The sequence below is a fragment of the Aplidium turbinatum genome, chromosome 8 (genome assembly GCF_918807975.1).
Source record: "Aplidium turbinatum chromosome 8, kaAplTurb1.1, whole genome shotgun sequence".
NCBI classification, from domain to species: domain Eukaryota; kingdom Metazoa; phylum Chordata; class Ascidiacea; order Aplousobranchia; family Polyclinidae; genus Aplidium; species Aplidium turbinatum.
Window position 1 is genome coordinate 10696959 of NC_137479.1, and position 21147 is coordinate 10718105.

General features: G+C 38.5%; 1 protein-coding gene across 2 annotated transcripts in view; it reads right to left on the bottom strand.

The window, feature by feature from the left end:
* The window catches only part of LOC145775281 (uncharacterized), a 40481-nt gene that overhangs the window by 10903 nt on the left and 8431 nt on the right, over positions 1-21147 (bottom strand). Inside the window, exons 3-16 of one of the 2 annotated variants that reach the window (XM_082586539.1) lie at positions 13740-13860; positions 13445-13546; positions 13006-13141; positions 12490-12600; positions 12140-12237; positions 11483-11715; positions 11109-11228; positions 10608-10670; positions 10101-10220; positions 9530-9650; positions 8957-9186; positions 8284-8352; positions 8097-8164; positions 1653-5526 (exon numbers count right to left, since the gene is read on the bottom strand). In XM_082586539.1, the coding sequence (XP_082442665.1) occupies positions 3926-5526; positions 8097-8164; positions 8284-8352; positions 8957-9186; positions 9530-9650; positions 10101-10220; positions 10608-10670; positions 11109-11228; positions 11483-11715; positions 12140-12237; positions 12490-12600; positions 13006-13141; positions 13445-13546; positions 13740-13860 (3193 nt within the window). In that variant the 3' untranslated portion in view covers positions 1653-3925. Of the gene's footprint in view, positions 1-1652; positions 5527-8096; positions 8165-8283; positions 8353-8956; positions 9187-9529; positions 9651-10100; positions 10221-10607; positions 10671-11108; positions 11229-11482; positions 11716-12139; positions 12238-12489; positions 12601-13005; positions 13142-13444; positions 13547-13739; positions 13861-21147 lie in introns of those variants that run through there. The other variant, XM_082586540.1, reaches the window with a different exon arrangement.

Consider the following 21147-nt stretch of genomic DNA (forward strand, 5'->3'; position numbering starts at 1 on the left):
CAACACACAAAAAAGAATAGGAAAAAAATTATTGCTGCAAACTATTAGTTACCTATATCCAAAGCAAAGTCGCGAAAATCGACCTGAAGAAATCGTTTAGCATTTATTTGTCTATTACAAGAAAATAAAAGCAGCTCCAACAGCGTACTCACACCCCAACCCACACAACCCTTACCGGCTTGTAGTACAACGGGTTCGGAAAATTTGACAGAACTGGAACGAACTACTGGTATGAGATTTCGAACAGGAGCTGAAGAGATGAAAAAATCGAGGTGCAAATGGAGTTGCACCGAAAGCTAACAACCCAGACAGCAAATCAGTCGCTTTTTGATTCAAGGTCTACACATTGTAAAAAAAAACGTTTGTAGACGTTGAATCAATGTAAAAAAAACGATTACATTGCTGTTTGGGAACTTGCGGTGCATATTCTGCTTATAACCTGCTGAAATTTTTATGAGCTGATTTGTCTACAGTTTGATTACTGAACTGTTCGAATTACACTACTCCAAACGATTCGTTTTATATAATGTAGTATTTCAACTATATTCGATTCTGGTTGTTTTAACGTTAGTAGACGTTGAATCATAGTAAAGAGACAATTTCTTGGTTAGAATAAGACCGAATCATGGTCAAAATGCCAGTAAACCAATAAAAACAATTTGTCTTTCTTGGTGCTTCAAAAGCTGAAATCAGTAAGCAGCTTAAGCTGCATACAGTATATTGTAACGTCATTAGCTGCATGCAGATCACTTACGATAGTACATTTGATGACAACTTACTCAGAGATATATGAGGAATTGTTAACTGATTCGAATGGCTAGAAGCGGCTAAAATAAAACAGCTAAAATGAGTATTTTGCAAAGTTACTGTTAAAAACTGCATTTTTTATCACTGCAGGACAAGGTTGATAAATCACATCTTAGTTCACCACAAGAAGATCCTAAGTAATGTATTATTCATTATGGTGTAATGAGGCTGATGAACTTGGTATGTGCACGTAACGTGACAGTTGCAACAATGATTCGATAATAGGCAGTTTCTATGCGGAAGAACGTTTTGCATAGAACAGGTCTCTCGATCCGACAGAATTGCGCATAAGCTTCTCATAAACATTTAACATCTATACTTTTTCCGCATAATGTCGCGAAAAACAGTGTCAAACTCTTATTTCTAATGAAAGGAGCGTTTCGTTCAGCGTTTTATACAGTTTTGATGACCACGAGTGGGATCTATCTTGGAATAAGTCAGCTTAGTACAATCAGCAAAAAATCTGCAAGCTGTTTTTTCGGTATCTTTAAATCTCATATGTCGAAGTATCCATTTTTTCTAAGTAATTTATATCCTTGATCATTCCATATCTTTACATCAAACGAAAAGGGATCAACGAGTTTCACAACCCAACCATGATGGCGAGCAGGCAGGAAAAACATTCAACATGTGAAGCTAAATCTCCTTAGTTTTTCTTTCACGACCGAGTTCAAGGTTTGTTGAGGCTATGTCACGTAAGACATCGCAGTATTAGATCAGCTTTGACTCGCTGAAGCGAATTGGCCAAAGAACTAGCTGAGTTGTCGCTTGGCTGAGTTTCTGGCAGACGACGCAAACTTTCAATCACTGGACTAAGTGGTGAGTCACAAACAAGATAAGTTTTTGGAAAATTTACATTTTATGGGAGCACAATATCGATAAAAACCTTGTGAAAGACGTGAAATACAGTATTTCATACGTGATAAAAAAAATACAGTTTGAAAATGAGCGAAAGTCAAAATGAATGTAATGCTACAGTTGTTACAAGCAGAAAAAGTCAAACATTTTATGTCAGCTTGACAAGATGTCAAGTGGACATAAAAGTTTTGAATCTAAAAACCGATTCAATGAAAATAAAAACAATGAAGAAAAAGTGACATCAATCACATATGTTAGATCAAAAGGTAATATCCCAGCCAATTATCATTTTTTACATTGATTTGAATATATTGAGAATGGTGTGAGGTGGTATAGGCATGTTTTGAGAAGGGATGAAGATGATGCTTTAAGAAGATAAGAGCGCTGGAGTTGTGAGTAGAAGGTCGTAGAAAATAAGGAAGACCCAAGAAAGCGTGGAAAAGGCATGTTGAGGAGGAAGCAGAAAGGTGGGCTTGACAAAGAGAGGACGCGTTAGACTGATCGACGTGGAGGAGGCAGGGTGTGAAGGCGATTGCGGCACTTGGAGGTGAATCCGGCCACGTCTTCAGACGTTCAATCAATGTAAAAAATAACTTCTTGCTAGGATGTCTATTTGATCTGAACCCAAACAGCAAAAGCGGTCATTTTTACATTAGTTCGACCTCTGTAATAAATGTTTCGTCTGCTGACGTTGAATCAATGTATAAAAGACGGATTTTGTTGTCTGGGGAAATATCGACGTAACTTTGTGATTCATAATAAAATAACCACATAGAATGTTCTGGAAGCTGTTCCTGTCATTCTTTTTTTTTTTTCTTTACTTTTAATTGTGCTTGTTAACATAGTTAAAATGTAAGCAAAAATACAAAAAAGCTGGTAGCTTCTCACCAGCGAGGTTAGCAGCAAGATTACCTTTCAAGTTTGAAGTAACGTCTGCAGATGTTATGAATATCGAGTGTATTTTGCTGACCATTGACCAAGAGGCATTTTGCAAAGTTGGAAGAAAAGTGGGAGCAAAGTTTTATTTGTAAACATCATGTAACATGGAAGAGAGTAAACGAATAAACGATGTCAAAACAAAAAATAAGAATATACAATAACTTGTGGCAAGCCAGCTTGCTTGGGTTACAAATAAACGTCAGTTTTTCAGTAAATGTTTCGTCGAATCAACAAAACTGCAACAAATCACAATTTGACACATCACAAAAGTTTGTACAAAAAACGCGATCACTGCTTTGTGACGAAACAAGACAATCAACGGGTATTTTCAAACGGCAATTTTGCAACAAAAAAGTGCTACAAAAGCAATGTCACGCTGAAACTGAGCCCTTTACACTTATTGAAGGTTATGGATGCTGAATGGATGTTCTAATGCATTAGGAAATACAAGCGCATTCCTTCATAAAAAAAGCTATTTCTATGCTTATAACTTTTACTGCAATATGTTTGGTTGTACAGTATGAGGTAGAAAAAAAACTTCGCTGAAACAAAGTTTGATAACAATTTCAACCTGATAGGTTTCCTACTTTGTGTCAGGCAGTTGGAAATACGAAAATGGTGTTGGAAAACTGATTGCTTGTAAAACAATTCGATGGCAACTAAAGTATTTAGTAGTGAACAATGAACATGGTGAGTTGTAACAGAAACTTGCAGCTTTGTGTAACATTTTTGCAGCCACCAGGGAAGGTTGAATTCTATATCATTACATCTACCGAGCCAGCAAATCAGTTCTTTAATTTAACGCCTGCACACGCTAAAAACGACTGATTTGTTTGCTGGATAACCCATGAAACAAAGTACATTAACATAGGCACACACAGTCAACTATTAATTAATTGCTTGAAAGTTTATTGGCGAATGCTGGTTCTTACAGATACATGATTACTTGAAAAAAGTGTATCAAACCTCTCGACAAGTCGTCTTTGCCGGAAAGTCAGGACTTGTTATAACACTACGCCAAAGAACAATGCAAAGTCTAATTATTCTGCACCAGAACAAATTCACAGTGGCACAAACAAGAAAAGAACGTAAAAATAACATTAGACAGCGTATCATCATCAACACCGTTTAAGTGATCAGAACTTAGCAAAAAAATAAATAATATAAAACGGCGCAAATAAAACATGACAATATTGACGTTGGTACAATATGTAATTTCAGTTTATTAACTTCTTGTTTTCATCAGTTAAAACCATGTTTAGTCAGTGAATGCTATATTGATGTCTTATTTTTGACGAGGAACAACCACAACAATGAAGAGTTATTTGACTATGTGAGTGAAGTATTTGAGCTTCACCTTGTTGGATGATTGCTTTTCAATAACGAATGGCATTTCTCGAGAAGCAACTATTTCCACTTGAATTCTTTTTCTCTTCTTGGTAAAAGTTCGACCCAAGTTTTCAAGTTTCTCGTCCCTTGGCTCGGTCGAGCAGTGATTGTCGAAAAAGACCTTGATGTCTTCTCGGGAAAAGAACTCAATGCGCTCGTGGATGTCTGAGTAAATTCCTCCACTACTCTGAGCTCGTCGAACCAAGTCATCCCATAATCCTGATGGAAGCCTTGTAGTCTTTCTCACAAAGCGACAGCGAGGTGGAATGATCTGATGGATCTGGTTGTCTGCGATGTTCGACAAGGATCGACGTTTTCTGCTTTGCTGACGATCAGTTGGAGGAACACGGTTTTTGGGTTTTGACTTTTTCACTTGCTTGAGACATCTCTTAGAGGTGGGTTTCACTGCTGTCATGATGGACCGAAACCAACCTCTCAAGCCATTCTCTAACCTAGGGTTGCATTCTTGGGTGATGCCACCACAGGACCTGTCATTCCAACTACATTCTCTTACTGGAACGTAGAAGAATGTAACCTTGATTTTTTCGGTAGCGGGAATATATTGCATTTCAAAATATTGCGGATTCTCAGTGTTATCGTTCACTAAAAGTTCCAAATGACCTTTGATAGACTCAGTGGCCGACCACGTTTTGTTCACAGGTTTCCAAAGCGGCTCCAAGCCCTTGTCGGTAGCCAGAAATCGACGACTGTCGTTGACGTGACGAAAAAAAGCTTTGACATCAACGGCATACTTGTTGAAACGGCATCGTTTGGGTTGGCAAAGTGGATTGTTCGAGTGCTGTCGTTCATTACAAGCAAGAAGTCCTGGAACTGAGTCACAGCCCACTGAATAGGCCTCAGTTGATGCGGATGATGGAAGAGGGTCACAAATGGCCCCAAACTCTTGCACTAGATTGGTAAAGGGCTCCCATAAAGTTGGAGGGAAAGACGTGCTAAAACTGATCCTTGTGGGGCAAGGTTCGGGGTTATGTTCTTCCCAGCAAGCGTGTTGAAGTCCTTCGTGGGTCATTTTCTTCAAGGCAATGCTGTGCCATTCTTCAATCTCGCGTAACAAAATAGGATAAGTGTGAGTCAAACTATTGACTGAAAGAGACGGTAGACAATATTCTTTCTTGTGATTTCGCAAGACCAACCTGGTTGTCGTCGCTAAAGCTTCCTGTAACTGCTCCATGAGGGCCAGCCGCTGTTCGGATTGAAGAGTTTTCAATGTTGCTCGGAAATCATCAGACACCAATGGCAGAACGCGTTCTGTGAAAAGATCGGTAATTTCAGACTCCTCCGTTCCCCGTCTTGCTTTCGCATTTTTGTTTGCACATAACGTGAAGAGATCGGGCTGATCGTTAATCTGTTTGTCTGATGTTCGTACAGCTGATCGTCCTAGAGCGATCTGTCCGTGCTGGCCTTGACGCTGATTAGCAACGCAACCACGCGTTGGGGTGGAAGATTGTGCGCAGTAGTTGCCACACAAGGCCTCTTGCATTAAAGGATCCGTTTCATCCAAAGTGCACGATTCTGAAACGAAAAAATGAATCTTAAACTTTTCATGAATTGAAAAAAGTGAATATGGCAGAAACAGATAAAAATTGTAATGCCAACGTTGATTTTTAGTATTAGTTTGGATTAATAACCGCACGAAAAAGCTGTCAAAGGTGAAAGTCTAGCTAAGACCAAACATGCAATTTCAGCAATTGAAATAAACTCCTGTTGCTGCAAATACATACTCTCTCTGCACTGTTACTTTCTCTTGCCTTTCCTGGTTGAAGTTTTCTAGCCTTGCAAAGATGATGTTTCTTTTTCTGGTGTTCGCATCTATTGTTAAGTCATATAGTATGATTGCACTTTCATGAGTACTCGCTGAAAAATTCTCTTTCACGCCATGCTAGAAACTATCAGAAAATTGTTCACCAAAAATAAGATGATGCCATCACCTCACCCAGAAGCCGAACATGTCAATTGTCGAGAAGTAACAAATTCGGCTTGTCGAAGAGATGGAAAATAAACAGCATGCATTGACGAATTAAATAAAAACGCTACCGATTAAGCATCTCATTGGAATAATTTGAGTATGATGTGACAGATAGTTTTGCTAAATATAACTAACATACAATTTTGGTAAAGAGGTGACTTTCTTCAACCATAGACAGATAAAACCAAGCAACCAACATAAGCTAAAAACTAAAGTTTATAGTTTATGTTTACTTTAATATGTATTATGTTAAATGCCGTGTGGTTGATTGGTTTTATCTGTCTATAACTAACATCGATAAGACATCTGACAGACAGCTAATAACAAACTCTGTGCTATTTCATACGTGACACTATTTGCCTCTTTCACTTCACTGATTGCATATTCGGCTTTTTGTAAGCCTCACAGTTTGAGTAAAGTGCGATTTTGCATGCTTGGCATAGCTCTTCTCTACAGTGTAAAATTACAGCAACAGACAAGATCACGATCCAAAATGAGCAAAACGGTGCCAACAGGAAATGGGTCAATACTAAGCTATGGAGATTTCACGTTTCTGTCGAAATCGTGAAAAAATAAATGGTCAGGTGTTAATGTTTTGAGAAGTGTTTTGCTTCAAAAGTGATTGAAAGATTGATCCAATGCATCGCCGTGCCAACAACGTTTGCCCATTTTCCCGCTTCAGTAAGCCTAGAACTGAGTTAGCAAGATTGTTAGTGCATACCTGGTGCTTTGTTTATAAGAAGGCGGCACCGGGTTGAAGCAGAACAGGCAGTGAAGACCCAACTAGCATAGCTCAAAAGAGACAAGTAACTGTCAAAATCAATCTAAGCGCTCGGCGTTCGCTGGACAAAGACACTCTGCTTTAGGATCTGATTGTTTGCCAGGCATTGCAGCAACATGGATCGGAAAGAATCAAAAAATAATGCAGGGATAACAATGTGCTGATTTATCACCAACGGTTATGAAGTTGGCATTTACTGAAACAAATCAGTTTTAAAGTACGATTATCAGCTCTTTCACTTTGATACGACAATCTTAGTTGTCCATTCCATGAATACATCGCAACTGCTTGAAAGAACCTCGTGCCGATGCGGCAACTGTATCACAAATCGAGCAGTGATCCAACAAGATGCCGAATCAATTACCTAGTTGGTACTTGGTAAGTTCAAAATTTCGCATTGATTCAACATACAGTTGGGCGGCTTCAACAATGCTTCTGACAAAGCAAGTGCAGCGCCAACCGAAGCAGAACAAAAAAACGACAACAAAAATTGTTGAACTGACTTAGGACTCAAAACGCGCAAATAAAATAAGCACGTGAGACGTTTTTTGTTGCCACACAATCAGCAGAGCGTTGAAAAGTGCAATCAGAAAACTTTTCCTATGAATAAGCATATTTCAACAGTGCTGTTTCTTCAAGATACTGCTAGGCCTTTTGCTGCCTGGTCCACCATAACATGCAGCATGCAATATGGAAGCAACCTTTTACGTCAATTTGTTTTTTTTTTAATTCAACATTAAAACAATGAAGCTGTTGATCAACTGATCGTCTGTTCGTCTAACACTATTGCAATGTAACCAATCATGCATTTTAAAATTCAGCCGCAGTGATGAAAATAACAACAAGGTTTCACTACGAAAACTTTTCCCAAAGACATCTTTCCCACAGAGGGGTTCATTTTTGCCTGTTCTGCTCAAAGTAGTCCATGATATTTTGTAAAGCTAAGCGACAAATGAACCCCACATGCTGGGCATAGAAATATGATGCATGCAATTTAATCCCAAAAGCAAAAAAAGGGTTTGCGATGCAAAAAGAAAAGTATAGACCTGAGTTGGTCTGTATTTCCAGCACGTTTAAGTAAATGTTTCTTCAAGCGGTATACCAAAATGGTTTGAAATTAATGCAGCATCACTTGAGAACAATTAAACCAAAGCGATATAACGTTGGTAGGTGCGGTATACTATGTAACGCCACTTCCCAGCACTTGAGTTGACAAGACTTGACACTATTGATTTCTCATAGGAAAACGCATTGAATAGAAAAGCACTTCAGTTGAAAGCATGAGCAGCACCTGGTTAAAAATGCACAAGTCTTGTATCTTTATATATGACTTACTAGATTCAAGTGGAACTTGGCAATTAGTGGGTATCTTCGCCATATTTGAAATCGCGGAAAGTTGTCGGCTGTGAAAGAACAATGGATAAGATTTAGTGGAGAAACAAATGGTAATTTATTCGACGTAGCAAGTAATTACACAGGAAATAGCCCACATTCAGTGGCAATTAACAAATCGGAAACCCACCTATTTCGGGCAGTCCGCGCAACGCATTTCTCATCAAGCCATCCGCAGTCCGGGTCAACATTACAGCATCTGGAAAGTTAAGTGTGTATTTCAAGTGGCCGGACATTCATCAAAACAAATGTAAAATTAGATGACAAAAACATCAAATTTTTGCCGGAAAAGCAGTCAAGAAAAACAATAATTATATGGTTCTTGGAATGTTTGCTTATCTGCGGTATCATTTTTTGGTTTATTTCAACTCAGGATGCGAGTTATTATGCTGACACAGGATTTGCTGGAAATACACAACAAGGTTTAATCCTCGTTCGAACAGCTCAATTGTTTTAAACTAATATTCGGAAAAAGCTTCCAAAACCTTCCAGAAGCTTCTAAAGATCTGATTACAGTTTAAAGTGGCTGTTAAGGTTACTTTGACGATAGCTATTTCATTTGCGCACTTAAACCTACATTTGTATTGTCTGAGAGTCCAAATCAAATTGAAACGTGTATTCTGATTCATGTTTACCCCGATTTGAACATGTCAAACTAAAACATCGTCCTGAAAGATAATGGTAAAGCATCGCCCCTAAACGAGTAGCCGCTAGTAACGACAAGTTAAAAAAGAAGTTCGTATAAAAATATCAACTTTTTGACATTTATGTAAACTCTCAAGGTTACAACACTTTCTACTTACGCATCGCTGACGTATTGCCCGCAACCAGAAAGAGGAAGTTGCACGAGTCTGTCAGTAAAGACGACGAACAAGGAAGACGGTGAGATCAAGTTTGAACTGGATGAATCTGGTTGATTGCTGCTTGTAGGTCGAGAAACATGAAGAGCCAAGACACCGCATTGCATGCTACCAGAAGCGCACTTCTTCTCCTTAGCAACTCGCTTCTCTTCAAGCAATAAAGCTTTAGGGCCCTGCAAAACAATTTTCACAAAATAAAGTACAACCCAAACGGTGCTTTCAACGACTCAAAAAGGTAATTACAAAAATGTTTTTTTTATTAACAGTTGGCAGTATCGCCTGGAAAGTCTGATATAAAGCCCAGGCAATCAGGCATAAACAACAAAATTAGTAGCTTGAAATATTAACAGTGGCAGTTGATAAGCTGGCAAATGCATTCCTAGAGCCCGCAAAAGTTCCCTTTGTAGATCGTCGCTAGATGTTCGTAAGCTGGTAAAGAAATGGGAAGTTTTGCTAGCAGGGTTAGAAAATGTTATCGCATGGAAAAGAACAGGTGAAGATAGAACAACGACTTACCGAATCAAATTCCAGTCTGGGACGAAGTCGAAGAACTCTTCCATCCTCCGTTCCAACGTAGACCAATGGGACTGAACCATCTCCAGCGTTTTTGTCCACAGTTAGTTGAGTCGCACGAAGGCTGGAAGTGGAGTTTCAAATAAAAGTTGGAATAGGTAAAATTTTTTCATTAAGAAACGCAGTAGGGTTTAACTAAATACGGTAGAACCATAAGCTAAAAATCGTTATGAAACAATGTGTTAAGTTCTAATTCAAACAGTTAGGAGGTGACCTATGCACAGTAGCAAGCAAAAAAAACAAGCAGATTTATTGGTGTGAATCATTTTTGTTCTGTTTGAACAAAAAATATCGAGATGCGGTAGTCATTACTGTGCAAAATGTAAGGAAACCCTTCTAGAATTTCAAGCTTCAATCAGGTTTTCTTAGTTATTTCAATAAAAAACTGAACATTCCTACACGATTTGCAACACTTCCAAACCGTAGCTCTGTCATTCTCACTTGACCACCATATTTCGCCAGATTGACAGGCACAGCACATATTTGTTTGAACCTTAAATTCATTTTCACTCACCCGGTCTCGCCAATGTAGACAGGCTGTCCGTCAAAAGGCATGACCGGGTCATGCATGAGGAAGTGGTCTTTGGCGAAAGACAGTGTGTTGTCATTTGCTGTGGAGCTTGGACCGGAGCATCTGCACATACATCATCGTTTTTACACATGCTTTTTCACAGAAGACATTTTGGGATCCATGTTTTGATATTAACAAAACAATTCGTTATAGTAACGTTGAAAGCACACGAAGATGGTTATTCGTTTTCATGTGAAGCGTCTTTGATTTCATAGCAAAACTATAATTACAATCGTCATTTTGGCAATACCCAGTAAGCCTAATATGCCTTAGGTGGCCGAGAAAGTGAATGGTCGGGGTCAAATCAATATAAACACGTAGTGCTTAAAAAGAGTCTTCGGTTAGCACTAAGCAAACTTATTAGGTAGAAGATTCAATACTCTCACTTTCAATTCAATAAATCAAATCAAATTGAGGATAACAGTTCAACAGCTACGTCCTTGTACGTACCTTCCAGGCCGAGGATCTGGGACTCTGCGAGGAGAAACCGGTACCGCTTTGTGTAAAGTTGGCCTGCAAAAGTAGCATCAACTGAATGTTGGCTCTGTGTCAATGTTTAGTTATCACTGGTGAACAGTGTCAGCAATAGTTTCACACACGATGTTAAAGTTTGTTGTTTGTTCTCAACGTGATAGCTAGAAACGTGGTCAGCAAAGTTGGTATTTTAACGTCGTTTCAATGTTGTGAAACGTTGACAAAAGCAAGAACCCAATGTCTTGAGCAGGGAAGTGAAAGCAAAAAGTTGAAGGTTGAATGAGAAGTGAAACCGACCTCGTGACAAGTTTGTGTAACATAATGTCAGCAAAATCAGCCTTTTTACGCTGATTCAACGTCGTCTGCAAAATTGATTTGCTGACTGAAATGCGATTAGCAAGATTAACGTAAATCTACACAAGAGTGACACAAACAGATGTCAGATTGCGTGTTTTTTCGCCGTCAGTTCTCACTTACGTGTCGTCAAGTTGGGAACGAAGTTCCTGCTTTCCAAGAAACGAACCAGTCTCGAATAAGTTCCTTATGGATTCCATGGAGTAAACACATACCGCTGACATAGACATGTCGCTCCAATCCCTGAGGATGCAAGTCAGTGAATTAAAATGCTACGTCAGTCACCGAGCTATTTCTACAAACGTCTATGAAACGTTGATTTTGATGAAGGCGACGCTGTCATGACGCAGAACTTTATTGGTTGCGTTCTGACGTCAGCGAGTGATTGGTCAAACATGCGTTGCCCATAAAAACAAAGATGCCAGGTTTCCGGCATGCATAAAATGTACAACGTAGTTAGACATTAAAACGACGTCTTCTTTTGCGAGAACACTCACCATGGGGTGGTGAACGTGGCAAAGATCACGTCGATTTCTCGGCCGTCCGGCCCGGAAACACGGGTCACGTCGGAAACAGAAGTGAGATTATCGAAGGTGAAGCTGGGTCCTCGCGCAGAGCCCGGGAGGGCACACTTCAGTCGGGCTTTCAGGAAAGTCGTCCAGTGGAGTCTCAGCACTGTCTTGCCCCCTTGGTCGTCTTTGCATATCTGAGCTACTCGGGCGTATGTGGTCTGAACAGAAGAAAACGTTTCAGTTTCGCACATAGGTAGATAAAAACAATGGCAGAAATGCAATTAAGTAATTAATTAAAAGTAAATTAAAAGTAATTAATGCAATGCATGCACTGCAAAGTTTGCTTTTTTACGTTGTTTGAAGTGATCGAGATTTTACACATCGCATAATGTGACAAAAAAGCAACGCTTTTGTTGTTCAAAACACCTTAGCATTACTTATGAAAACAGTTTAACATTGGATTCTACTGCTGATAAGAGTGATCGAAAACGCGACATAATTGCTGGTTGTAAAAACGTGAACACCAGTTAATTACAAAGTGCATAGATTGGATTGAACAAAAATTGCTCTTTCCACATCACTTCGACGTCCCTGGACGTAGAAACTATGTAAAAAGGACAAGTTTTGGGAATGTTTTCTTACTTGTTGAGAAGTGCCAGCCTCAATGGGGGTGGAGGTTTCGCGGAAAAACAAATAAATTTTTCCATCGTCGGAATCAACCATTTTGATGAAGGTGGGATCTGCAATGATAACAAGAGGGTGTTGTTGTATTGTCAATGACCTATTGAGCCAAGCCATGCAAACAAAAACTTAACATAACACAATCCACATGAAAGCAACCGCAAGTTGACTTGGTTAAGAAAATAGCGGAAGAGTTTATTTTGAAAAGTTGAGATTTTTATAAAAGCATACTCGCAACGTGTAATATCAACTAAACTTTATTTCAAAGAATCAAGACATCAAAAACGAAAAAGAAAACAACCGAAGCATACCATTGAACCAGTTCTCGACACTGTAAACATAAGGATTGTTTCTCCTCATGAGCACCGGTTTCTTCCCCATGAAATCGTAGATGGCGGCGGAAAAAAGCTGGAAACCGTTTGCTGCAATGAAAACAAATTTTACTTTCAAACAGTGTACTTCACAAGTATCGAAGGTTATTGTCTAACGTCTGTAGACGTTGAATCAATGAAAAAAGCTGATTTGCAAGCTGGGTACGAAGTTAGTGCCAGGTTGCAAATGTTGAACTTGACACGAGACGAAAAACGATTTCTTCCGGTTGGTCCCTCCCACGGCGAGATGGCAGATGATTTAAATTCAACTAAAGTCGGCTGCAGCAGTTACTTGTTAAAGTTAATTTAGCAGACAAAATAAACCCAAAATTAAACGCGAAAAGTTGCAACAATAAAAGAGAATGGTTTCCTAATCATCATTTCAATATGGAATAAAAAAAATCTTTAAATGACACGGAAAAATTATCAAATTGCTGACTCCAAAACACAACTTACAAGTTTCCGTGTATAGATGAGCGCTTGAAGTGGTCGGGTTGTACGGGGCTTCGCACAGCCTGCTGCATACCATCTCGTCATCGTATTGCGAGTTGGATTTGTAGTCACTTGGGTCAGTGGAGGAAAAATTCTCTCTCTATTAAAGACAGCGTAAAATAAATAAAATGATATTAGCTCACTGGCCAAGGTCGTTGTAGCTTCAAAGACAGTTCGCTCGGTAAACAAGAAATATTCTGATGAGATTTTAAACTGCGTTTGGTTACATCTGACCAGTTGATCCACGCTGACAAAACATATTGACATAGTCCAGAGCCACAACTAGATGGAACTTTACTTAGCGCTATTGTCATGTGAGAAGAAATGTTGTTGCCATTTGGTTGACATTGAAGCTGATGCAAGTGAAAAGAATAGTTTTGCAGTTTGAAGTTCGTTATCTCACCGAGTAATGTCGACACCGGGGGGCGTAAGAGTTAGTGCCGCAAACGTACAATCGATTGTCCTCCATTAGTTCGATGACGCGAATGAAGTTGTTGCACTCGTACTAAAAACATAATGTTCAGTTGGTTTTGGAACCAAAGGAATGCCGTGTCGATACAGCGTGAATGGAGTTTCTCCACTACATAAAAGACGAGATTTACAAGAAGAACAATTTTAATAAAGGCTTGGCATCATAGCGATCGCCAAAATCTGGTTAGATGTCATTAAATTGCATTCGGTGTTCCACTGAAACTTACCTTCTGTTTTCCCATTGCTAGGCATGCTGTTGCTGATTCCATCCCGGAAGCCCATTTCATACGTTCCACGTATCTGATATGACCTTTGGTGAAAGTTGTATTGATCATGTAGACATAGTCACTGCAAAAAATATAACAAAATGTTGAGTGGTGAATTTTATATGTGAGAATTCATTAAGGTCACTAGAAAGCGCAAGTACAATATATCGGTAGGTTGTTCGGGGCAGCTGCCATTGCAATTCGCACATGCGCGCTGTAGTTGTTTTTGAGAAAAGGACGTTGTTACAGTTGAATAGGTTATAACGCCGCAATTATTTTTGCAGCAGTGGGAATTCGCAATTTTCTTACTTTTACGTCAACTACGTAGAATTATCGTCAGATATCGAAACAAATCTTTTGGACAATTGCTCGACGACTGGTTGCAGTCGACAAACTCCGGGTTTGTTTGCAAATTACGCCATGAATCAGACCCTTTGAAAATAGCAAATGACATTTGACACTATGTGTTGCCTCGCTGGCGAGATTCAAGACAAATTGCCCATGAACATGGCCGATGAAGAGACCAAGTAAGCTTTAAACGACAATTTAACAAATGATTAAAGGACAGAAAAATAAAAACGTATGTTTAGTTTAATCTAAGCTTATCGAAGCAACAAAAGATTGCGCTTGTCCTTATGACCTTAGCACGGATAACTTCGGTTTAAGAAAATATATCGTTTGGCAAACAAACCCTGAGAAGAAGAATTTATAGTGCTAATGTAGTAAGAAAAGAATAAAAACAATCAAACCATATGCACTGAGAAGTTTTATGCATTTTTTTACTACAATTTAGAATTAGAAATACCAACATCAAGCATAGAAGTTTCTAAATTCATCAAATTGTTTCCTGCTGGCTGCTACTCTTAACGTTTTGACATTTCAAACGTTCTATGAAACGCAGAGAAAATGTATTTTCGTTTCCAAGCTATTTCCTGGTTTATTCTCCTGGAGTTACAATAACAGTTCACTGCCGATATGCATACCGATGTCTAGAGCGTAGTTATTGTATATTATAAATACCAGGATCATGTTGAACAAACAGCACGATAAAATGTCGGACAATTCAACCAGATCCAATAGCATAGTGGCGTGTTTGTGTTCCGCTGAACGACAATATTGTCTAATTCTTTCTTTCAATTCAAGCAACACTCTCAATGTTATTTTGACGTCGAAAATGGTTGCTTAGTAATTTTTTTGTAATAAGCAAACAATGGTAATACGGGGGTCTGTAGTTATCATCATTAGCACAATCAAACACAATAACACAGCCTTCCTTCGCCATCTGTAAAAACTAGACAGGAACGTTGTCGCACAAACGACGTATTGATAACAGCTTTACCGCCATCCGGTCTGTCTTGAACCAAGAACTTAAACGCTACTTTGAACATAAAAGCTCCACTGACAAATGATAGCAGACACAATGCGCCGATTGGGCCCATGGTTAATGAAAGTAACAGCATAAATGACAGAATAGTGGCCTGGAATGCCATTTAGTTTTCTGCCACGACCATGATGAGATGAATTAATGTTGCGTTTATTTAAAGTGGTCAAGAAGATTGTTGCAAATTACGATTTTATGATCGTTTAATGGTGAAAAGCTTTTTCAAAAAAACCAACCATCAACGCTGAAACCCGTGACGATTTCAATGGAAGTAAACATAACGTCAAATAACCTAAAATAAATAAGCTTTGTGAAACATATTGGATAATTTATGGAAGCATGCGCTAAATCTAGTCCAAGACTGATAAGATAGTCTGTGGTTGGACAGCATAACCCATGAAACTTCTGCTTCAAACGAACATATTACAACTTGTGTAAAACAAAACTGTAATCAAGGAATTGGTTCCGAAAAGTTTCATCTGGCAATATAAACGTGGAAGTTAACTATAGGTCGATCTTCTTTGTTCACGCAAACCACAATGGATCTATTGTCCGATAGGCATTGTTTTTCAACTAAGGGCGTGTTTGACTGTAAACATGTCTGCTTATTTGCTGTAAAAATCTCAAGACAAGCCAGTCTTAGATAACTTTCATAAACGTTACAATGATTATGCGCTATTGGACGTTTCATGGATGTAAACCAGGTACAAGTTCATCAACATTGGCCTACGCTGTATACTTGTTGCCCGCTTGACTACTACAAAGCCAAGGGTGACGTGGTAAACTATAAACAAAGTGCCTTTCGGTGTAAATTTGCCCAAATTGGTGTCAGAAATGCAAACAAAAGCTTGACTGCAACCACACAACACGACACGTCACCAATCTTCGGTTATTTGGTTAGTCGGAAATTCAAAAACCAATTACAGTACAAATCCTTCGTTCGTCACTGCTGGAGTAACATTTAACCCCAAGCACAAAGAAAAATTAAGAATGTAAACTCATTCTTAAACTACCTCTAAACCTTATTTAGAGTAAGTTGCTTTGCATTTAAAGCCTGGGAGTATTTGTTATTAGGCTATGATATCAATTTTTTGATTGAAAGTTTTCATTTTAGTTTTTGAAGGAAGACAATCCATCAACTTTTCCTCTTATCCGAACAATTCCTAGATAGCAAAATCGGTCATTGTTACATTGATTCAACGTTTGTAGACGTTGTAGACGTCTGTATCAACGTAAAAATGACCGATTTTGTTGTATGGGAAATGATTACTTCTTGTTCTAATAATAATTTAGCCCAATGTATCAATAGCAAGAGGAAAATAAACAATTCCATGATGATGGTTCAGGCAAGCACCCACAGTGATTGCACATATCATTTATTTATTTTATTACAACGATGGTGTAGACATGGCACCTTTTACGTAAATATGCGTTTGTTAGACTTTAAATATATAACAATCGGCATGCGTTTTCAAGTTTCTTATCTGTCTATAATTAGAAGATGAATGGGGTTTGAAGAACCTATTGAGAATTTCAAGTTGTATGCTTAATCTTAAGTTTTTGATGGAAAACAGAGTTGTATAGCAATGGCTTTATACATTGGTGTAGAGTCACTGTTTTCTTTCCAACGTAAAAATCGAACACGCCCTTACGAGAATTCCTCCATTTTCACTGCGATAAAACTCGTTAAAAAATGTATTGATTCATGACGTCACCAAGTTGGGAGAAATTATGCGGAGTCGTGAACAATCGTGAAGGAGAAAAGTGAACAAAGTATCGTTTTAAAAATCTGCGTGTCGAATCAAAATATTAAAATTGAACAATATGTCATTTAATTTTCACCAAGAGCGGTCACTTTCTAAGTAGAAGGACAAGAATTTTCGTTGATCTTTGAAGCGTATTGTCCAAAGCGGAAATACCACTTAAACCAGTTAAAATCGTTGTTCAGAAACCACTTCAGCAACTCAAGACGAAAGGTAAATTCGACCAAAGGGCTTGCCTTAACCCATTACATCATCCAGATATCTATCTACCACTAATCCAAGTCCTTCCCAGGCCAACCCACGCTAAACTCGATTACTTGTTTAATTTAAAACAAATTTACTTTCAAGCACACAATAATAGTAGTGTTTTCAAAATTCGGTGAGTCATTTCAAGTCTACTCGCGAATAAAGCAAACTACAAGGCATCAAATCCACAAAAATTTACGCTTTTGTTATTTCTAACTTAAGAAAAAAAACTCTTTATCCAGTATTGCGTAATTTGGATTGTAAACATTTAAAGCTTAGAAGAGAAAAAGGGAATAAAAGATGCCATTGAAACAACCCGCTGTCTTATCCGTAAATGCTGAAATGTAATCCCAGTAAACAAAACGCATTCATCAAAGTTAAACAAAGACTTGTTGAAACTACATTTCAATCTCCCTTTGACGTTGGTTGCACCACACGAAACACCCAAGTTGCTTTGAGCTGCAACGAAACGCAACTACCAATGCAGTTCACCACAGCCGGCATAGCAGCCATTAACACCAAACTGAGTAAATACACGATATAACTAAAGTTGTAGGCATCAATGTTTTCAATTTTCTTTTCAAATCAACGTCATTTAGTTATAAACACAAAATTGAAAAGCTTTAATTGGCTAACATGTTTGGTGAGGCTGCCAGTACAAATTTGAACCTCGGGATTAGTTCTTCCTGTGCCGCAGCAACCACCACACAGAGTGTATTTTTGTTGTTAATACCGACTATGTTTTGATGGAAACATTAAAAATTACGTAAATATGTATAAAGGAAAGCTATTTTTGTGCCCGTCTTCCATTTGCTGTTAAACATTTCAATCCCACTCAAGTACGAGGCGCATTCGAGCACCAAGTGATTACGTCATCTTCTATGCACAAGTATTTTTCTTATTTTGCTGTGACATCACGTCAGGTTTCTTGTGACGAACCATATGCACGACAATTTTGTACGTACAAAAAAGTGAACCCAAAGGACAAGAAAACAACAACAGGATGTACGACAATAGACGCAATTAATTGAAGTTCTTGGCGCGAAAAGGCGATGTGCTGCTGGTTTCGAAATTTGAGATGTCACATTTCTAATTTTTTGGCACTTCCATCAGGTGATAAATCTATCACGTGACCTATGATAATACAATAAGTTTTGGGGCAGTCCAAAGAATACACTGCATTTTAATAGCATTTTAATGTCTTGTTACTGACAACATTTTCGACATGTCATTTTTTTGTACAAAGCGCTTCAATTGGAAATAACAAGAATAATTAGAAAAGAAGTTAAAATGTTTGAAAAGAAATTGGTGGTGATGAAATACAAAGTGTCAACAACATTTCAAGAGGTGGTGGTACGTGCGTTCTCACAAGTTTTTCTCTCAGCCAAACCAAAAACTCGCTGGCTTAATCTGCTTGGCATTGATCTAACCCGGTTGTGCGTGATTACGTCATTGGTTGATTGCGGTTTGCATCAACAAACTACCAACTGTACTTGTACATTCATCAGCACAACCGGCGAATGATTGGATGGGCTTGAGAAGGCGCGGTAAATCCCAGTCGGCAGATCGGTTTGTTTTTACATTGATTCAACGTATGCATTCATCGAATATAGGTATAATAGAACTAATTTTCGGGCTGGAAATGAAGCCACTGCGGAGAATATGAAACGACAACGGACTGTTTTTCGTTTCTTGCACTAGTTGCAACTTGCAACGTTCATCTGGCGGCAGATGAACGTTGTAACTAGTGCTAGAAACGAGAATTGTTCTGATGAACACCCAAGCTTTTCAGTATTCAGACTGCTTTTGATGAACTGTAACACGCAGCAAGGGCTAATTAAAATGAAAAAATAAATAAAACGGTTCCAATACGTTGTGGCGACAAAATGGCTTCTGCAGTTGACAACCATGGGAAAGTGATTAAGTGGTGTAAATGCGATTAGATTTGCATTCAGCATTGCGGAAGACGACAAAAGAGAAAAGGAAAATTAGTTTGGAGTGCAAGAAAAGGAGGTTGGGTGGAAGTGCAAAATATTTGCCAAGAATTTCATTCATTTTTATATCTGTGCTTTTTTCCAGTGACGAAAATACAACAAAAATGTTTACAGCAATGTCAGCACACGTCATCAATCTAAATCTGAAGAATAATGATGCGTGTTTTACAGCGCGCTGTATCCATCGCAGATTTGCGTTGCCCTCAGCGCTTTACCAAGCAAACAGGGTCGGTCGGCTGACGATGTTTTGCCAACAATGCACAAGTCAAAGCTTGGTGCTTATATTGTACAGCAGTGATCGGTAAACTGTGGGCCGTGGCCCAATTTTGGGCCTATTAGCAATTTTTATTAGGCCATGAACTACATAATAATATCAAAAGTCCAAAATACACATATCATTAATTTAAAGTCAGGTGAAATACTCTTTAACACTATATTGTATAATGAGTGACATTAAGTGCTGCAAAATAATATTTGATGATTATCATCAAAAATTGTAAAAAAACACATTATATTATCTCGAAGCGATACTGCTAAACTCATCTTACAAAGAACCATGCTGCAGTAATATAATTAATGTAAACTGAAACTCAAATTCGAAAAAAAATATTGCGCAGAATTTTAAAACTAAAAGAATTTCAATGTTTTTAAATTAAATGCCGGTTCAATCTTGAACAGCGTGCATGTTACAAGGCTGAAAAGTCGTCGTGGTTAATCTCACGGTCACGGTGAATCATGCAGCGATGCCACACAGGTAGGTGGATTCCACGTTCGAGCACTCTGAAATCATTACGTAATGACTACAAATTTTATTGCAACGATTCATTTTGTAGCGTGGGCTGCAAAGCATGTGTACGCCCAACCAGAAAATTAGTCCTTTTTTACATTGATTTAATGCCTTCACACATTGAACCAATGTAATAAGAACTGCTTTTTTGGATGGGTGAGAGCTTGCGTTACAAGCCATTTCGGGGTTGTTTTACGTTGTCACAACTGTGAAATTGAGTTACATTTTCCTGATGTGGAATTGATATTTTCAAGGCATCGTCAGAGACAAGCGCGTATCAAATCGAGGTTAGAGAAATGTGATTGATGAGACATAAATGGTCGCGCTTTTGCAAAGCGGGATTCAATTTAGACCAATTTGTCTGAGGCATCAATCGTTTCTATTTTTTTATATTCGTTATTTATTACGAAAGTTTAAAAAGACAGTCACGGAGAAACAAATCTTAAATCCTTGTTCGGCTGCCTCGAAGCTAGTGGTCCAGAACGACTTCAACTGTTCCGAGGTTGCACCTGTTCTTGCTTTGTTGAAATAACACCAAAGCATACATCAACGTGTGGTTGATCAGTGTTTGCAGAAAAATGTTTAAAATTTCCTTTAATAATTTTGGTAAATGCCGACAGGAATGTTCGTGGACAGTCAGATGGTTTTCTACAATTCTCCAAATAAGCAGGTATGCTGTTGATTTATGCCAATTCTACACGTAACTCTCGAGTCAGACCCAGAATTTTACGATATGTCCGTTTTCTTTTAACTTTTTGATTCATCGCCAGCCAAAACCACACCAAGATTGAAGTAGTCTTGGCTGCATTACAAACTTCAAGACAGTTGAAGAAATCAAAGCGAAAAACATTATTAATTTGAAGATACCAGATGAGCAATCGTCGTGGTACTTCAATATAAGACCCCACCACATCTTTTCATTTCGATAAAAACTTATAAAAAAAATTAAAGGGCAAGTATAAAGGGTTCTTGAAGAGGACCTCCGATGAAAGATGACAAAGATTAGTGCTCAAGATCTTCTAAGTTCGTCCAAGCGTTGACGGAAGTTCAAAAGGTTGGTATTGGCTGGGATGGTCCAGGTAAACCAACACTGAGAAAGCCAAGTGCTTATTTTGAACGGTTGGCTGACCACTTTGAAGCCTTTGTTTCAGCTCAAGTAAGTTCAATAACGCACAAGAAGCGATTAACAAAGTTCAAA